The 18,421-nt window shown below is 41.4% G+C and overlaps 2 protein-coding genes across 5 annotated transcripts in view; one reads left to right on the top strand and one right to left on the bottom strand.

Moving 5' to 3' along the window:
- The window catches only part of SNW1 (SNW domain containing 1), a 44,748-nt gene extending 36,061 nt beyond the window's left edge, over positions 1-8,687 (top strand). For 2 of the 4 annotated variants that reach the window (XM_003808882.6, XM_055097323.1), the window contains 4 exons: positions 2,996-3,092; positions 5,449-5,566; positions 7,757-7,920; positions 8,001-8,687. In XM_003808882.6, coding sequence (XP_003808930.1) covers positions 2,996-3,092; positions 5,449-5,566; positions 7,757-7,920; positions 8,001-8,199 — 578 coding nt within the window. In that variant the 3' untranslated portion in view covers positions 8,200-8,687. Of the gene's footprint in view, positions 1-2,995; positions 3,093-5,448; positions 5,567-7,756 lie in introns of all 4 variants that reach the window. The other 2 variants (XM_063596351.1, XM_063596352.1) reach the window with 2 other exon arrangements.
- SLIRP (SRA stem-loop interacting RNA binding protein) lies at positions 8,688-18,376 on the bottom strand. The gene is made up of 4 exons (XM_003808884.4): positions 18,246-18,376; positions 15,546-15,604; positions 10,400-10,507; positions 8,688-8,790 (listed from the first exon to the last, which is right to left on the bottom strand). The coding sequence occupies exons 1-4, from the start codon at positions 18,340-18,342 to the stop codon at positions 8,725-8,727; spliced, it is 330 nt and encodes a 109-aa protein (XP_003808932.2). The 5' UTR covers positions 18,343-18,376; the 3' UTR covers positions 8,688-8,724.
- Positions 18,377-18,421: the final 45 nt, after the last annotated feature.

Here is an 18,421-nt window from a genome sequence, read left to right as displayed (position 1 = left end):
CTCATGAATTGGAAAAATTAGTATTGTTAAAATGTTCATACTACCCAAAGCTAGCTCTAGACACAACGCAATCCCTATCAAAATACCAATGACATTCTTCAAAGAAATAGAAAAAACAATACTAAAATTTGTATGGAACCACAAAAGACCCCAAATAACCAAAGCAATCCTGAATAAATAGAAAAAAAACTGGAGGCATCACACTGCCTGGCTTCAAAATATACTACAAGGCTATAGTAACCAAAGCAGCATGGTACTGCCATAAAAACAGACACATAGACCAGTGGAATAGAATAGAGAACCCAGAAATAAATGGATCGGCTATAAATGCATGGAATTTTTGATTGTTTGGAGACAACGTCTCACTCTGTCATCCAGCCTGGAGTGCAGTGGTGTAATCTTAGCTCACTGCAACCTCCGCCTCTCAGGCTCAAGCTATCCTCCCACCTTGGCCTCCCAAGTAACTGGGACTAAGGCACACACCACCACGCCTGGCTAATTTTTGTGTTATTTTAGAGACAGGGTTTTGCCATTACACCCAGGGTGGTCTCAACCTCCTGGCCTCAAGTGATCCACCCGCCTCAGCCTCCCAAAATGCGTTACAGGCCTGAACCACCACCATGCCCAGCCAATGAGTGGATTTTTAACACTGATGCCCAAAGCATACATTGGGGAAAGGATAGTCTCTTCAATACATAATGCTGTGAAAACCGAATAGTCACATGCAAAAGAATGAAAATAGACCTCTTATTTCTTATCACATACAAGAATCAAATCAAAATGGATTAAAGACTTAAATGTAAGGCCTGAACTATGAAACTACTAGATGAAAACATTGGGGACATGCTTCAGGACACTGGTCTGGACAAAGATTTTTTGGGTAAAATCTCAAAAGCACAGACAGCAAAAGCAAATATAGACAAATGGGATTGCGTCAAGCTGAAAAGCTTCTGCACAGCAGTCAACAGACTGAAGAGGCCACCTACAGAATGGAAGAAAATGGTTGCAAACTATCCATTTAAGAAAGAATTAATAACCAGAATGTACAAGAACTCAATCGCAAAGAAACGAGATAATCTGATTTTAAAATGGGCAAATGATCTGAATAGACAGTCTCAAAAGAAGACATACTTATGGCCAACAGGTGTATGAAAAAATGTTCAGCATCACTAATCATCAGGGAAATTCAAATCAAAACCACAGTGAGATATTATGTCACTCCAGTTAAAATGGCTATCATTAAAAAGGCAATAATAGATGCTGGCGAGGATACAGAAGGGGGGGAACACTAGTACATTTTTAGTAAGAATGTAAATTAGTACAGCCACTATGGAAAACACTATGGCAGTTCTTCAAAAAACTGAAAATAGAGCCACTACGTGATCCAGCAATTCACTGCTGGGTATATATCCAAAAGGAAATCAGTATATCAAATCAAAAAGGGATATCTGCACTTCCATGTTTATTGCAGTGCTCTTTACAGTTACCAAGATACGGAATCAAGTTGTGTCCAGTGGGTGAATGGATAAAGAAAATGTGGTCTATATACACAATGGGATATTACTCAGCCATAAAAAAGAATGAAATCATGTAATTTGCAACAATATGGATGGAACTGAAGGTTATTAAGTGAATAAGCCCGGCACAGAAAAACGAATACTGAATCTTCCCACTTGTATGTGGGAGCTAAAAAAGTTGGTCTCAAGGAAGCAGAGAGTAGAATGGTGGTTACCAGTGGTTGGGAAGGATGTTGGGGACAGGGAATGAAGAGAGATTGGTTGATGGTACAGAAATACAGTTAGAAAGAGTAAGTTCTAATGTTCCTAGTACAGTGGGGTGAATAGTTAATGATAATTTATTGTATATTGCAAAATAGCTAGAAGAGAAGAATAGTTAATGATAATTTATTGTATATTGCAAAATAGCTAGAAGATTTAGAATGTTCCCAACACAAAGAAACAAATGTTTGAGGTGATGGATATCCTAATTACCCTGATTTGATTATTACACATTTTGTTCATGTATCGAATATATATACCCCATAAATATGTATAATGATTATATATCAAAAATAAATTTTAAAAGCAATTAACATTGATAAATTTGCTTTATCACATATTTGCCCATCTTTCTGTCCATCTGTCTGTCCGATTTACTGCATTGCATTTCAAAGTAAGTTGAAGACAGCAATACATTTTACCCTTAAATATTTTAGCCGCATGCTTGATTCTAGAATTCACATTCAAAAATTAAACTAATATCATTTATTAGACTTAAATTAATTGCAAGTAAGGTTTAAAAGGCTGAGTGTGACTACAAAGAAGTTTGGAATTTTCTAAGGTTAAAAAATATTCTCTTGTTCAGAATATTGGCTGGGTGCGGCAGATCACTTGAGGTCAGGAGTTTGAGACTAGCTTGGTGAAACTCCATCTCTACTAAAAATAAAAAATTAGCCCGGCATGGTGGTGCACACCTGTAATCCCAGCTACTTGGGAGGCTGAGGCAGGAGAATCGCTTGAACCCGGGAGGCAGAGGTTGCGGTGAGCTGAGATCGCGCCACTGCATTCCAGCCTGGGCAGCAAGAGCGAAACTCCGTCTCAAAACAAACAAAATACTAATGGGGCTGAGTGCAGTGGCTCACACCTGTGACTCCAGCACTTTGGGAGGCCTAGGTGGGAAGATCACTAGAGCCTGGAGTTTGAGACCATCCTCGACAACATAAGTGGGACCCCATCTTTACAAAAAATTTAAAAATTAGCCAGGCATGGTGGCACACATCTGTGGTCCCAGGTACTCGGGAGGATGAGGCAGGAGGATCACTTGAATCCAGGAGGTAGTGGCTGCAGTGAACCATGTTCATGCTACTACACTCCAGCCTGGGTGACAGAGTGAGACGCTGTCTCTTTTTAAAAAATTATATATATATACACACGTGTACACGTATGCACACATATAATACATATTACAGTGAAGTACTTTTCAACTGTTCACACAGAGGATGGGGAGGCACGTGAGAGGGATGAAATCCGGCATGACAGGCGAAAAGAGAGACAGCATGACCGGAATCTTTCCAGGGCAGCTCCTGATAAGAGGTAGGTGTTATTTAAGATGTGTACCAATCATGGTGGCCAGGCGCAGTGGTTCACCCCTGTAATCCCAGCACTTTGGGAGGCCAATGCGGGCGGATCACGAGGTCAGGAGATCGAGACCATCCTGGCTAACACGGTGAAACCCTGTGTCTACTAAACGTACAAAAAGTTAGCCGGGCATGGTCGTGGCAGGTGCCTGTAGTCCCAGCTACTTGGCAGGCTGAGGCAGGAGAATGGCGTGAACCCGGGAGGCGGAGCTTGCAGTGAGCCGAGATCACGCCACTGCATTCCAGCCTGGGCGACCGAGCGAGACTCCATCTCACAAAAAAAAAAAAAAAAAAAAGATATGTACCAATCATGAAGAGTGGCCTTTTTGTACCTTTTAGAGCAGAGTTTTAGTCCACTAAGATCAGTTTTGCTTCTCTCCCTTTCTTCTTTAGTTTGATAACTTAATAAATTAGCACTTAATTTTCTTGTACTTAACTACTTTGTCTTAGCTCTAGTTGACTGTCTTTGGAATTAATCTTTTCTCCCATCACTTAAGTCAGAATTGAGAATGATGGGAATATAGAAAACGGAATCGAGATCAGATTTTTGAAAAGGATGTAGTAGTAAATTTGGACTGTTATAGTCCGTTCTTTTTCTACCTCAAATGGTGAGATAAATGGATTATGTGCCTCTTTAGACAGGAAATAAGCTTTCATGCGTTTATTGAGATCATTTTATATGCGTAGTACTGCATCTAGTACAATTGAGGAGAAGAGCAGTTTTGAAAGAAGTAGAAAATCAGCTCATTTTTAGGAGTAGTTTAACTTACAGTTCAGAAAGACAGAGCTATCCATAAAATAATTTGAGAAAATTTGCAAAGCATTCTTAGTAAGTATAAACGTATAGAACAAACTAAATATATATATGAGGGCATAGAGTAAAGTAGGAATTGGGGAAGTTTATGGCTCACCAAAGGCTGAGGACTAAAAGTTCTGAAAAGTAGAGGAAATGCTGCAGTACTAAGGTGGAATTCTGAGTGAGGGTTAAATGCAAATATAAAATATTTTCTTCCCAAATGAACAGTTTTCTGTGCTCTGATCATCCCATGAGCCTAATACATTTTTCAAGTCATATTTTAAACACAAAAAAGAGGCCGGGCACAGTGGCTGACACCTGTAATCCCAGCACTTTGGCAGGCCAAAGCACGCGAATCACTTGAGGTCAGGAGTTCAAGACCAGCCTGGCCAACATGGTGAAACCCCCATCTCTACTAAAAATAGGAAAATTAGCTGGGTGTGGTGGCACATGCCGGTAGTCCCAGCTACTCGAGAAGCCGAAGTGGGAGAATCACTTGAACCCTGGAGGCGGAGGTTTCAGGGAGCCAAGATCGTGCCACTGCACTCCAGCCTGGGCAACAGAGCGAGACTCCGTCTCATAAAAAATAAAAAATAAAAAAATAAAAATAAATAAGCATGAAAAAGATTCCTGCTGGTATTAATTGGCATATTTCATCTCCCTGGATAAATGATGTCATGGAGAAGCAAAGACTCTTACTCTTGAGAGTTGAGGGTAAAGTACATGTAGAAGGAGGAGCAAAGTGTCAAAGTGTTTAATTAATGACAGTCTTGGTTAGTAATTCCGAAGTTGTAAAAGTTACAATGGCTCTGTGGATAAATTGGGCCCTCAAAACGAGTAAAGTGGCTATCAGAATTGACAACATAGAAAAGCTGTAAAATTGTAACTGGATGAAAATAAAATAGCCTATAGAAATCATTTTGTGACCTGAGTTTTTAGTAAAACAAGTAATGACAGTTACCATGGTTTCATTGGGATGTAGATTGCATATATAATGCAACAGCCAGGAAACCAAATTAATCTGAATGTCAAAAAGCGTACTAATTCAGTCATTGACATGTTTTCCTCAAAATTCTAGTGGGATAAAATTACTAAATGTGGTTAGATAAAAGAGCTGTTCCTAGCTTATTTAAAATGTTTCGTGTGCTATATCTAAATTGTATCCACTTCCCCAACCCCCAAACCATCATATAATGATAGTAAATATAGACCATAGCAATTTTATATCTCAGCATGGTTGTAAGGTGATTGCTTATATTAAAGAATTCCATGTCAATGAATCTGTTAGATGTTCTTTTGAGCTAACAGGACGTCCTAATTGTAAAACTCTCCCTCTAATCTGAAATGCTTTATAAGGGCTGCCAGCTTGATTATGTATCATCAAGGAATATATGTTCACAAGATGTGAATGTGACATATTCACATCCTTTGCTTCTGAGATTGGCTGTATTTCTATTGAACATATTCAGCTTGTCTATAAAGAGTTTTCAGTTAGTGATGTCGTATTTCAAAATAGGTCGAAACTTCAGAGAAATGAAAATCGGGATATCAGTGAAGTTATTGCTCTCGGTGTTCCTAATCCTCGGACTTCCAATGAAGTTCAATATGACCAAAGGCTCTTCAACCAATCCAAGGTACAAGTTTAGGAACAGCATATTGTGTGTGTTGATGTGAATACCTATCCTCAGGGAAACGAAAATTAACATACTTTACATTTGGATGTAAATGCCAGCATGATGACAAAAAAATTGGAAGTTGTATGTTGAAACTTGAGACAAGATGAAACAGTTCTGATTTTAACTTCCTATAGTGGGCTGAGATTTGAGACACTAGGAGAAGAAAGAAATTAGGTGATTAAAAACTTGGTGTTGTGGTATGTCAACCTTTTGTTTCTAAAATAGAACCAGGGAGGCCAGGCATGGTGGCTTTTGCCTGTAATCCCAACACATTTGGAGGCCAAAGCGGGCAGATCACCTGAGGTCAGGAGTTCACAACCAGCCTGGCCAACATGGTGAAACCCCATCTCTACTAAAAATACGAAAACTAGCCAGGTGTGGTGGTGCACGCCTGTAATCCCCACTACTTGGGAGGCTGAGGCACGAGAATTGCTTCAGCTTATGGTGAGCCAAGATTGTGCCACTGCACTCTAGCCTGGGTGACTGAGACTCTATCTCAAAAAAATAAGAGTCAGTGTCCTACAAAAGTGCCTCTTGGGTTTTTTTGTTGTTGATTTTTGGATTTTTTTTTTTAATGCTATAGAAATATGTCAATTTGGGATTCTTTTAAAAATGAAGCTGTAAAACGGGATTAAAGTACTAGGCTGGCTGTCAGGAAATCTGATTTCTAGTACCAATTGCCATTAGCTAACTAGGACACTTTAAGCCTGGGAAAACACACACGGGCGCGTGCACACACACAAGAATACAGAAGTGTAAGTTCTACTGGAAAGTAGAGTGGGAAACTTAATTATGACTTGGAGGTTTTAAGTAAGCTCTTCTAAGTGATAATTTATTAGATGCATTTTATATTCTTGGCATTGTTCTAAGTCTTATTATCTCAATTCTTACAAAAATCCTATGAAATAATACTATCTCTTATGTTATAGATGAGGAAATTGAAACACAGGTTTAGCTTGTGACTGATGGAATTAAGATTCAAACTGGGTGTCTTGATTTCAAGGTTTTTTGTTGTTGTTGTTGTTTTTGTTTTTTTTTTGATATGGAGTCCCACTCTGTCGCCCAGGCTGGAGTGCAGTGGTGCCATCTCGGCTCACTGCAACCTCCACCTCCCAGGTTCAAGGGATTCTCCTGCCTCAGCCTCCTGAGTAGCTGGGATTATCACAGGGCATGTGCCACCATGCCAGGCTAATTTTTGTATCCTTAGTAGAGACAGGGTTTCATCACGTTGGGTCAAGCGGGTCTTGAACTCCTGACCTCGTGATCCTCCTGCCTTGGCCTCCCAAAGTGCTGGGATTACAGGCGTGAGCCACTGTGCCCAGCCAATTTCAAAGCTTTCTTAACCACTATACAATGGCAACTTACCAGCTGAGCAAAGCGATCTAGGGGTGAAATTTCACATAAGTAAATATTTTCAAGATAATCACCTGTTAGAAGCTTAAGCTTAAAACATTTAAAAATTGTGATGAAAATATTTCTGGCTGGGCACTGTGGCTCACGCCTGTAATCCTAGCACTTTGTGAGACCTAGGCAGGCAGATTGCTTGAACCCAGTTTAAGACCGGCCTGGGCAATATGGCAAAACCCTGTCTACAAAAAATTAGCTGGACATGGTGGCACACACCTGTACTCCCAGCTACTTGGGAGGCTGAGGTGGGAGGAACACCTGAGCACAGGGAGGTCACAGCTCCAGTGAGCTATGTAGCACTTTGTGAGACCAAGGCAGGCGATCACCTGAGGTCAGGGGTTCAGGACCAGCCTGGCCAACGTGGTGAAACTCTGTCTCTACTAAAAATACAAAAATTAGCTGGGTGTGGTGGCACATTCCTGTAATCCCAGCTACCTGGGAGGCGGAGGCAGGAGAATCACTGGAACTGGGAGGCGGTGGCTGCAGTGAGCCAAGATCACACCACTGCACTCCAGCCTGGGTGACAGAGCGAGACTCTGTCTGAAAAAAAAAAAAAAAGAATCCAAAGTTGTTACGAAGTTTATGTGCTACCAGTTTTTTAATGAAGACTTTTTAATTTGCAGTTCAGATTGTTGAAAATGTGAGCTGTACATTAGCAAGGGTTTACTGTAAACATGTTATGATTCAGCTTTTGATAAACAATGTTTACACTTTTATTTAATGTCATCCATTTTTCCACAGGGTATGGACAGTGGATTTGCAGGTGGAGAAGATGAAATTTATAATGTTTATGATCAAGCCTGGAGAGGTGGTAAAGATATGGCCCAGAGTATTTATAGGCCCAGTAAAAATCTGGACAAGGACATGTATGGTGATGACCTAGAAGCCAGAATAAAGACCAACAGGTGCCAAGCCATACAACTCAATTTCAGTGTTTACACTGGTGAAAGCAAAGTAGTTCATAGTTTTTTCTCCTTTTCCTTAGATTTGTTCCCGACAAGGAGTTTTCTGGTTCAGACCGTAGACAGAGAGGCCGAGAAGGACCAGTTCAGTTTGAGGAAGATCCTTTTGGTTTGGACAAGTTTTTGGAAGAAGCCAAACAGCATGGTGGCTCTAAAAGACCCTCAGATAGCAGCCGCCCCAAGGAACATGAGCATGAAGGCAAGAAGAGGAGGAAGGAATAGGCACAGGTCTCTTCAAAGTGAATGAACTCTTACCCATAACCCTAATGATGCAAGTCATATGGGGGAACACTTTGTAAATGGTCAGGATAAAAACCAAATCTGGGTGCCACATCCCAGCACTACTTTTTATTACTGGAGAAATGGGGGGATAGAAAATTCTACTTTGAATTATTTAGTTTTTTTTAAAGAGTGGGTTGTGTTTGTGCTTCTCCCACCTTTCAGCATTTATAGAACATGCTGCCCCACATACAAAGTCAAGACCACTTCCTTTTGTGTGACACTAGTAGTTTGGGGTTAATGTTTTGTGTAAGAACAGCTGCATATGAGTAAAGTTACCCCAACCACAGTGAGGAGGAGGATGTTCACATACTGGAACTGTCCTGCCAAATACATTTTGCCCCTATTGTGCTCTGTTTTAATTTGGAGTGGGCAAAGTAACCTCTTGCTTGGTGCAACTATTTGTTTCAAATAAAAACATTTAGACAAAATTCTCAGTTATGTTAACTTTATTAATAGGCTGCAGTCTCAAAAATCTTTCTTTTCATCATCAGATGTTTGCGGAAGTTTTGGCCTTCTAGTGTGAACCTGGACCTGAAAAAAATAAGCACTGTAAGGGAGGAAAGGCAATGTCTGCAAAAACATTCAAACTGAAAATCACTTTATTAGGGAGTCAGTATGAATAACCCAGGCAGTTTTTATTTGTCCCTTGTTCTTTCGTTTTCTCCTCAAATTCCTTTTACCATCTTTGTTGATATTATGACTCCCTAACCCTCAATTAAAAATTGTAAATCAGACCGGGGCAGTGGCTCAGGCCTGTAATCCCAGCATTTTGGCAAGCTGAGGCAAGAGGACTGCTTGAGGCCAGGAGTTCAACACCACCCTGCAACATAGCAAGGCCCTGTCTCATTAAAAATAAAATTTAAAATAAAATAGTAAATCAGTTTGGCCCAGGATCACATGGTGGGTAAGCCAAGATTTCAGCCCCAGCTTGCCTGACCTGAAAAGCAGACTGCTGGCCAGGCGCTGTGGCTCACGCCTGTAATCCCAGCACTTTGGGAGGCCGAGGTGGGCGGATTGCCTGAGGTCAGGAGTTCGAGACCAGCCTGACCAACATGATGAAACCCAATCTCTACTAAAAATACAAAACAAAATTAGCAGTGCGTGGTGGCGCATGCCTGTAATCCCAGCTACTCGGGAGGTTGAGGCAGGAGAATCGCTTGAACCCAGGAGGCGGAGGTTGCAGTGATCCAAGATCGCACCATTGCACTCTAGCCTGGGCAACAAGAGCGAGACTGTCTCAAAAAGAAAAAAGAAGAGTAGACTGTTATGTCCACTGTGTTACATATCTTGCTACCCATTAAAGGGTCATCTTGTACTTTTCTGGACCTTTTAAAACTGGGCACTCTACCACCCCCCCATTTTTTTTGTTTTTTGTTTTTTTTTTTGAGATGGAGTTTCACTCTTGTTGCCCAGGCTGGAGTGCAATGGCGCGATTTTAGTTCACTGCAACCTCTGTCTCTTGGGTTCTCCTGCCTCAGTCTCCTGAGTAGCTGGGACTACAGGCATGTGCCACCACGCCCATCTAATTTTTTTTGTATTTTTAGTAGAGACGGGGTTTCTCCGTGTTGGTCAGGCTGGTCTCAAACTCCTGACCTCTGGTGATCCCCCCCCGCTTCGGCCTCCCAAAGTGCTGGGATTATAGGCATGAACTACTGCGCCTGGCCTACTACCGCACCATTCTTTTTTTGTTGTTGTTTTGTTTGTTTGTTTGAGACGGAGTCTCGCTATCGCCCAGGCTGCAGTGGCGCAATCTCGGCTCACTGCAGGCTCCACCCCCTGGCATTCACGCCATTCTCCTGCCTCAGCCTCCCGAGTAGCTGGGACTACAGGCACCCGCCACCTTGCCAGGCTAATTTTTTGTATTTTTAGTAGAGACGGGGTTTCACCATGTTAGCCAGAATGGTCTCGATCTCCTGACCTCGTGATCTGCCCGCCTCGGCCTCCCAAAGTGCTGGGATTACAGGCGTGAGCCACCGCGCCCAGCCTCCACCCCACCATTCTTAACAAGCATTAAGGCAGCTTCAGTTACAAATCTCTCCAAGTCCCCATCATTCCACATTTATGATCTATTTAATTGATACATAATTAAATAGTACCTACATGTATATCATTTATGTATCTGGCATAGAAATAAATTTACCTTTACTCCATCTATAATATGATTTTCCTGTTGTAGTGCATTCCGAAGTCCTTCTTCTGAAGAAAACTGAACCCAACCCAAACCTCTGTGAAAGCCAGTCTCCTTGTCCTAAAAATTCAAAATATAGGAAAAGATTAATCATGAACTTCAGAAAGTTTCCATGAGTTCCAAATCAAACTACCAACTTTTTCACCTGCCAAAAATCGGACTTTTTAATTTAATTTAATTTTATTTTTAGGCAGGGTCTTGCTCTGTCACCCAGGCTGGGGTGCAGTGGTATGAATGCAACTCACTGCAGCCTCAACTTCCTGGGTTCAAGCAATCCTCCCACCTCAGCCTCTTCAGTAGCTGGGATCACAGGTACATACCACCATGTCTGCCTCATTTTTTATATTTTTTGCAGAGATGGGGTCTTCCCATCTTACCCAGGCCGGTCTCAAACTCCTGGGCTCAAGCAATCTTCCCATCTGGGCCTCCCAAAGTGCTGAAATTACAGGCATAAGCCACCATGCCCAGCCAAAAATCGGATCACAGACATTTATAAGTGTCAGTAACCTTGCTTTACACCCTTCCTGATTACCCAAAGCTAAATCCCTGTGTTATTAAACTTCCTGTTTTCCTTGCTGCCATTAGAGAAGATACGGGTCATGAGCTTTCTGTGTCATTCTAGATGCAAACCATACTAACAGTAATAGCTAAGGGAAATTTTGATCAGTACTCTTGTTCTAAGCTTCGTTTCTAGAAACTAGAAAATTAAGCCTCAAAGCCTTGTTGCACTCATTTCTGAATCCAGTCACCCTCACCACCACCACGACGACTATCACGTGTTCCTAATGAAAAACAAGAAAAGATAATATTTAGCCCTTACTCAACCTAGTTACAGACTTCTGGTTAATTTAAACAATTTTGCTATTTTCCCTTGTGCAAAAGTTTCAACCTATACATCGCATACGGAAAACAGATTCTAGAGTGCCTTGGATGTACCCTGCCCCTCCAGCCCTTCAACAGAAAACAGATATTAAGATGTCTAGTCCCTGTAGATGACAAACTGGTCCTCATTAGTCTCATTCAAGTTATGCTGTGCTTTGCCAAAAAAAACAAAATCTTACAATTGCTCCTCTACTTCAAGGATAACTTTATAAGGATTAACCTAGAAGACAGGGAAAGTTTCTGGTGATGTCCCAATGATCCATTCATTGTAGATACAACAATTTCTAAAGCATTCCTTTATTGTCATGTGACCACTTCCACAGTCAAAGGCATTAAGAAATTTGTTTATATTAAAACATAGGCCAGGTGCAGTGGCTCAATCCCAGCACTTTGGGAGGCTGAGGTGGATGGATGGCTTGAGGTCAGGAGTTCGGGACCAGCCTGGCCAACATGGTGAAACTCCATCTCTACTAAAAATACAAAAATTAGCTGGGTGTGGTGGCCCATGCCTGTAGTCCCAGCTATCTGGGTGACTGAGGAAGGGGGATCACTTGAACCTGGGAGGCAGCGATTGCAGTGAGCTGAGATCGCGCCTCTGCACTCCAGCCTGGGCGACAGAGCAAGGCTGTCTCAAAAAAAATAACTCCGTCCAGGTGTGGTGGCTCATGCCTGTAATCACAGCACTTTGGGAGCTGAGGTGAGTAGACTGCTTGAGTCCGGGAGCTCGAGACCAGCCTGGGCAATATGGTGAAGCCCCATTTCTACAAAGAGTACAAAAAATTAGTCAGGTGTGGTGGCACACGACTAATCCCAGCTACTCAGGAGGCAGAGGCAGAAGGATCCCTTGAACCCAGAAGTTCAAGCCTGCAGTGAACGTGATTGTGCCACTGCACTCCAGCCTGAGAGAGAGAACCTGTCTCAAAAAAGGAACCAGGATTTCCAACTAGAGTACAATGAATGGAACAAAAAAATATTTTTTTGGTCATATTTTATTTTGTTTTACCAACATCAAAGCCGCCTTTTATTTAAATCTAAGATCTATTCTTTGCAGGTCCTATTTTATTTATGGACCAATAAAAATCTATTCATTTTTTTTGCAAGGAACTTTTTATTTAAATGCTCTTGAAAAAACTGAAGTTTTCAAACTTACAGAAAATATTTCATGTCCATAATACATGTGCCCAACTTTTCTATTCAACTATATAAAATTCCATTGCATCAGTGACTTAATATCTAATCAATCCCAGGAATGAACATTTAGGTTTCTTCTTCTTACTTGATTGACATTAAATAATGCTGCTTTGGAATATTCTTGACCACACATTTCTGTAGGATAAATTCTTAGAAAAGTAACCACTAGATCAAAGCAAATATAAATTCTTAACTTTGGTATTTTGCCAACTACACAACAGAACTGAAGGTACCAGTTGAACTTCTCAACAACTTGAGTGCCAGATTCCCTACACCTTCACCGGCACTATATATAACTAATCTGTTAGTCTTTGGGAGTCAAGTAACATTAAACCAAGAATTAAGAATTTAAGTTCCTTTATGTTGTAATTTTACCACAGCCCTTACAGTGCTGCAAGGAAAAAAGGGTTTCAGTGAAGTGTGTGTAAACTCTATGTACTCACATCACACCCTAAAAAAGCCCACAGAAAAATACAGCCCAGGATAAATTTATAGGCTGATTTCTAAACCCTCACAAGAAAGCAAAGGAAATGTAATTAAAATAAAAATAGTTTTATTAGTTATAAATCTAAAAAAGAAAATGGTACTCAATGAAGATAAAACTTAAAATATCCTCTGCCAATTATTAGAAATCTCAAGTCCTTATTAGAATACTGTAGTAGGCAGAATTCTAAGATGGGCCCCATGATCTCCATGCATTCCCCATGTTACACCCTATATAATCTCCTCCCTCCTTGGGTGTAGGAGAAACCTGACTTGCTTCTAACCAAAAGAATACAGCGAAAGTAATGGGATGTCACTCCTGTGATTATGTTCTATATAAGATGCCATCTTAAGCAAACTGGAGAAGCCCTTGCTGGCTTTAAAGAAGCAAGCTGCCATATTGTAAGACAGCCTACAGATAAACTAGGTAACAAGGAACTGCAGGGAGTTCAAAAAGAATACAGCGAAAGTAATGGGATGTCACTCCTGTGATTATGTTCTATATAAGATGCCATCTTAAGCAGACTGGAGAAGCCCTTGCTGGCTTTAAAGAAGCAAGCTGCCATATTGTAAGACAGCCTACAGATAAACTAGGTAACAAGGAACTGCAGGGAGTTCCTAGGTGAGAGCAGCTCCCAACTCAGAGCCAAAGGTCAACAAGAAAACAGACCTCAGTCCTACAGTTAAAGATGAATTATGGCCGGGCATGAAGGCTCACACCTGTAATCCCAGCATTTTGGGAAGCCCAGGCGGGCAGGTCACTTGAGGTCAGGAGTTCGAGACCAGCCTGGCCAACATAGCGAAACTCCATCTCTACTAAAAATACAAAAAATTAGCCGGGCGTAGTGGCGGGCGCCTGTAGTCCCAGCTACTCAGGAGGCTGAGGCAGGAGAATGGCGTGAACCCAGGAGGCAGAGCTTGTGGTGAGCCGAGATCGCGCCACTGCACTCCAGCCTGGGCCACAGAGTGAGACTCCGTCTCAAAAAAAAAAAAAAAAAAAAAAAATTAGCCGGTCATGGTGGTGCATGCCTGTAGTCCCAGCTACTCAGGAGGCTGAGGCAGGAGAATGGCTTGAATCCAGGAGGCAGAGGTTGCAGTAAGCTGAGACTGCACCACTGCACTCCAGCTTAGGCAAGGGAGAAAGACTCCATCTCAAAAAAAAAAAAAGGAGTTTTGCCAACCACATGAGGGAGCTTGCAAGTCAAGTCTTTTTCCCCAGTTGACCCTTTGATGAGACACACCACAGCCCCAACTGACACCTGGAATATATAAGCTATGTGAGATCCTAAGGAGAGGACCCAGCTAAACTGTGCTCAGCTGTGAGAGATGTGTTGTTTTTGAGCCATTATGCTTGTGGTATTTTGTTATACAACAATAAAAAAACTAACACAAATACCTATGATAAAGCTTTTTCACTTTTTAATCAAGTATCACTCAAAATGTAATCAATAAAGACTGTAGGCCGGGCACAGTGGCTCATGCCTGTAATCCCAGCACTTTGGGAGGCCAATGCAGGAGGACTGCTTGAAGCCAGGAGTTCAAGGTCAGCCTGGGCAACATGGCAAGACCCCCATCTCCACAAAAATAAGCCAGCACAGTGGCTCACACCTGTAATCTCAACATTTTGGGAGGCCGAGGTGTGCGGATAGCTTGAGCCCAGGAGTTCGACGAGACCAGCATAAGCAACATGGCGAAACCCCAACTCTACAAAAAATACAAAAATTACCCAGGTGTGGTGGTGCATGCCTGTAGTCCCAGCTACTCAGGAGGCTGAGGTGGGAGGATCACCTAAGCCTGGGAGGCAGAGGTTGCAGTGAGCCATGACTGCATCACTGCACTCCACCTGGGGTGACAGAACAAGACCCTGTCTCTTAAAGAAAATGAAAATTAAAAAAATTTTCTAGTCTGGGCAGTATGGCGAAACCCTGTCTCCACTAAAAAATACCAAAAAAGTTAGCTGGGCATGGTGGCACATGTCTATAGTCCCAGCTACTCAGGAGGCCAAGGCAGGAAGATCACTTAAGCCTGGGAGGCAGAGGCTGCAGTGAGATCAGGCCACTGCACCCCTGCAGGGGGACAGAGCGAGACCCTGTTGCAAGATAAGAATTTTTTAAAACACTTTATGCTTTTTTTTCAACAATTTCTGTGAGTGTATAGTAAGTGTATATATTTATTTGGGTATATATTTATATATATTTATATATTATTAGGTGTATATATTTATACATTTATATATAAATATATATATTTATTATGGAGTACATGAGATGTTTTGATATAGGCATGCAATGTAAATTAAGCACATCATGGAGCATGGGGTATCTATCCCCTCAAGCATTTATCCTTTGACTTATGGGGTATCCATCCCCTCAGGCATTTATCCTTTGAGTTACAAATAATCCAATTACACTCTGAGTTATTTTAAAATGTACATTATTGACCATAGTCACCCTGTTGTACTATCAAATAGGTCTTATTCATTCTATTTTTTTTGTACCCATTAGCCATCCCCACCTCCCACCTACTTTTCCTTAATACTTACAAAAGGTAAAATGCACCTTCTGACATGGCCGAACTGTGCAAAGTGTTCTTTCAGCTGACCTGTGTGGCAGAAGAAAACATTAAAAGTAGTTACTATATTTTGGATTCTCTATCTTAGACTGTAGAAAGAAACTAAAAGTGGTCCCAGGGTCACCAGATTTCTTGTGGACAGGAACTACTTTGCATTTCCTTAAAGGCTTAAGATTTAGGAAGCAGCTATGGTACTGACTATAAAGCCATAATGTACCAGACTTGGTGGTGAGAAGGTGAGATGGACAGAGAAGTAGTTGAGTTGGCTGCAGTCTCCATCCTCAGCAAATATCGAGTGCTTTCATACCAGTTACTGTGCTATGTGGACTATGATCCCTGTGAGCAGATCACAATGAAGAAAAAGACAAATTACAATCCAGTGTGTTTCCCAGTATACTGAAGATTTCCAAATAAAATCCCAACTTACTGGTCTTTCACAATTTAGTAAAATGTGTTGAGTTGCCCTCACCTATCCTTCCTGCCTTATTTCCCCACTGCTAGCCCCTAGTTACTCTCTAGTACAACTAATTGAATTATCTTTATCTGTCCTGCGGGTTACCCTCTTTTCATATGTTGTTCTCTCCCCTCCATATGTTGGTAATCCTATCTCCCCCTGGCTAACTTGTAACTATAACTATCCTTCAAGACCCAAACCAAGTACATCCACTGAGTATTACTTTATTGGGCTCCTATCACAGTACAAGACAATGTACCAGCCCTGTGAGACTTCAAAGATTTAGAGTATATAATCTTAAAGACTAAAAACTACACGATCTGTTTCTCTTCTGAACTACAGTGCTTGTACTTCACTGATTTACTTTTTATAATATCTATTTAGTTCTCCTAGTTCACCAAAACCTCACTGGTTCAACAATTGCCTATATTTGTTCTAAGTCTCTTCATCCCCACCACTAATTGTAAGCTCCCTCAGCATATAAACCACTATGTTTACAGTGACCAATAAACAGCAGGGCCTCAATATTGGCTAAATGAATAAGTAAAAGTCCACTAATCCTTCCAACAATCCACAGAGACTAAATTTTGAAGGGCTCTAATGGTTAAGTCAAACCAACTGGCAAGATCAAGGTCTCACAGAATATGATACTGGAGAACAAAATAATGTTAAACATATGTTGTATACCAGATAATTAAAGTCCTAGAAGACACTGATTTCAAAACAAACCAGCTCTGGAAGGTAACCCTCTTCCTAAATTGCCTAAAATGGTGAAGGAAAAACAGCTGCAAGCACCAAGAACAATGCCTACCACAGAATAGATACTCAAATAAATATTTGCTGCATCAATGGAACAACAAAGAGAAACTGTTTCGAAGCTGTACATAATGCTGACTCTTTTTAAGGGTTTTAAACTAGCCCTTTATTGTCTGGAAACTTGCATCCGCAAGATGCTAATGAAACTCCTCAGCCTTTCCATAAAGTTTCACAGGGACTACGGGAGACTTTACTGGGCTTGGTCTTCACCAACCACATGTTTAAAAGATGGGGCACAAACCAACCTATTTCCCATTCTACTACTCACATATGAGCCACAAAAAACTTAGAAGAAACTAAATCTTGTTCCATTTTGTTTCCAGGGGTTGACCTGAAACATGAATATCTACAAAAAGAGTGACCACGAATGTTTACATGTTGGTAAGCAAATATAAAAACCTCATCTCAAAACCGCAGCTGACAAAAATTGAAGGTGGTGAAAGATTTCAGAACTAATTATTCCAATCTTTATCTGTAGACTAGGCCTCTCCCGTAAGTTTCAATTTTAGTTATCGTGAAAATAACTATCATTTGCTGAGTACTTACACTGTATCTAACACAAGTCTAAGAAGTTTGCATATAAACTCAATCCTCTCAACAATCCTATGAGTTGGGTATTATTGACTCCATTTTATCGATGAGTAAACTGAGGCCCAGTTGTGAGCCCTTTTCCCATACTAACTTCAGTTATTCAAGTGATACAACGATTAAATGGCCAAGTTGGAATTCTAACCCCAAGGGTCTAGCTTCGGAGTCCACTTCTCAGCCACAATAATATACAACCTTTGTCCAATTGCCTGACGGAAACCTCACAAGTTTCTCAAAGTCAACACATTCAAACTTTACTCGTCTTGGCCTGCTCCTAACTTCTAAACAAACAATTCACCAATGCTAAAAACCCAGAAATCATTCCTCCCTTTCCTTTATTCCGTACACTTCTCCCACTTAAGCCATCACGAAACGGCATCTAATTTGCTTTTAAAACATTAATGCATCTGACCACCATCCTTCTACCATCGCCCTAATTCAGGTCCTCACGTTTTAAGTAAATTAATGAAATTGCCTTTTAGCTCCTCTGCACGCCTACAATCTTGCCACCTTGAATCCATCCTCCACACTACAAAATTATCCCTTCTAAATTGTAAATCTTGGTTACCAAGTAATAAATCTTTACACCAAATCACTCCTAAATGCAAGAGCCGGTGCATTCGTGACCCCAAAAGCTCAAGGGACATCCCTAAACGGTTAACTGCAAACAAAATTTCTTTCTGCTCACTTGCATGCTCAGGAGCAGTCTCCTAATTCAGCCACCACGCTGACCTAAGTACCCTGCAAAAAGCAGAAGCTTTGAGGATCACTTGGACCTAAAAATTCCACTACTCCCACATCTCCATCACTCACTCGACGCCGCAGTCCAAGGAATTCTTCTCACAAAAGCAACCGGCTGATTGATACTTCTACGCAGCGCCGCAGCACCTCGCGCTGCTGAGGCCGCCATCTTCAGACTAAAGCACCTTCTCGAGCCGAGGTCGCGGCCCCGGAAAAAATTTCCGGATCCGGAACACGAGAGAATCTGC

The sequence above is a fragment of the Pan paniscus genome, chromosome 15 (assembly GCF_029289425.2).
Source record: "Pan paniscus chromosome 15, NHGRI_mPanPan1-v2.0_pri, whole genome shotgun sequence".
In the NCBI taxonomy this organism is placed as follows: Eukaryota; Metazoa; Chordata; class Mammalia; order Primates; family Hominidae; genus Pan; species Pan paniscus.
The sequence above is the reverse complement of the archived record's forward strand: the minus strand, read 5'-3'. Positions and strand labels throughout refer to the sequence as shown.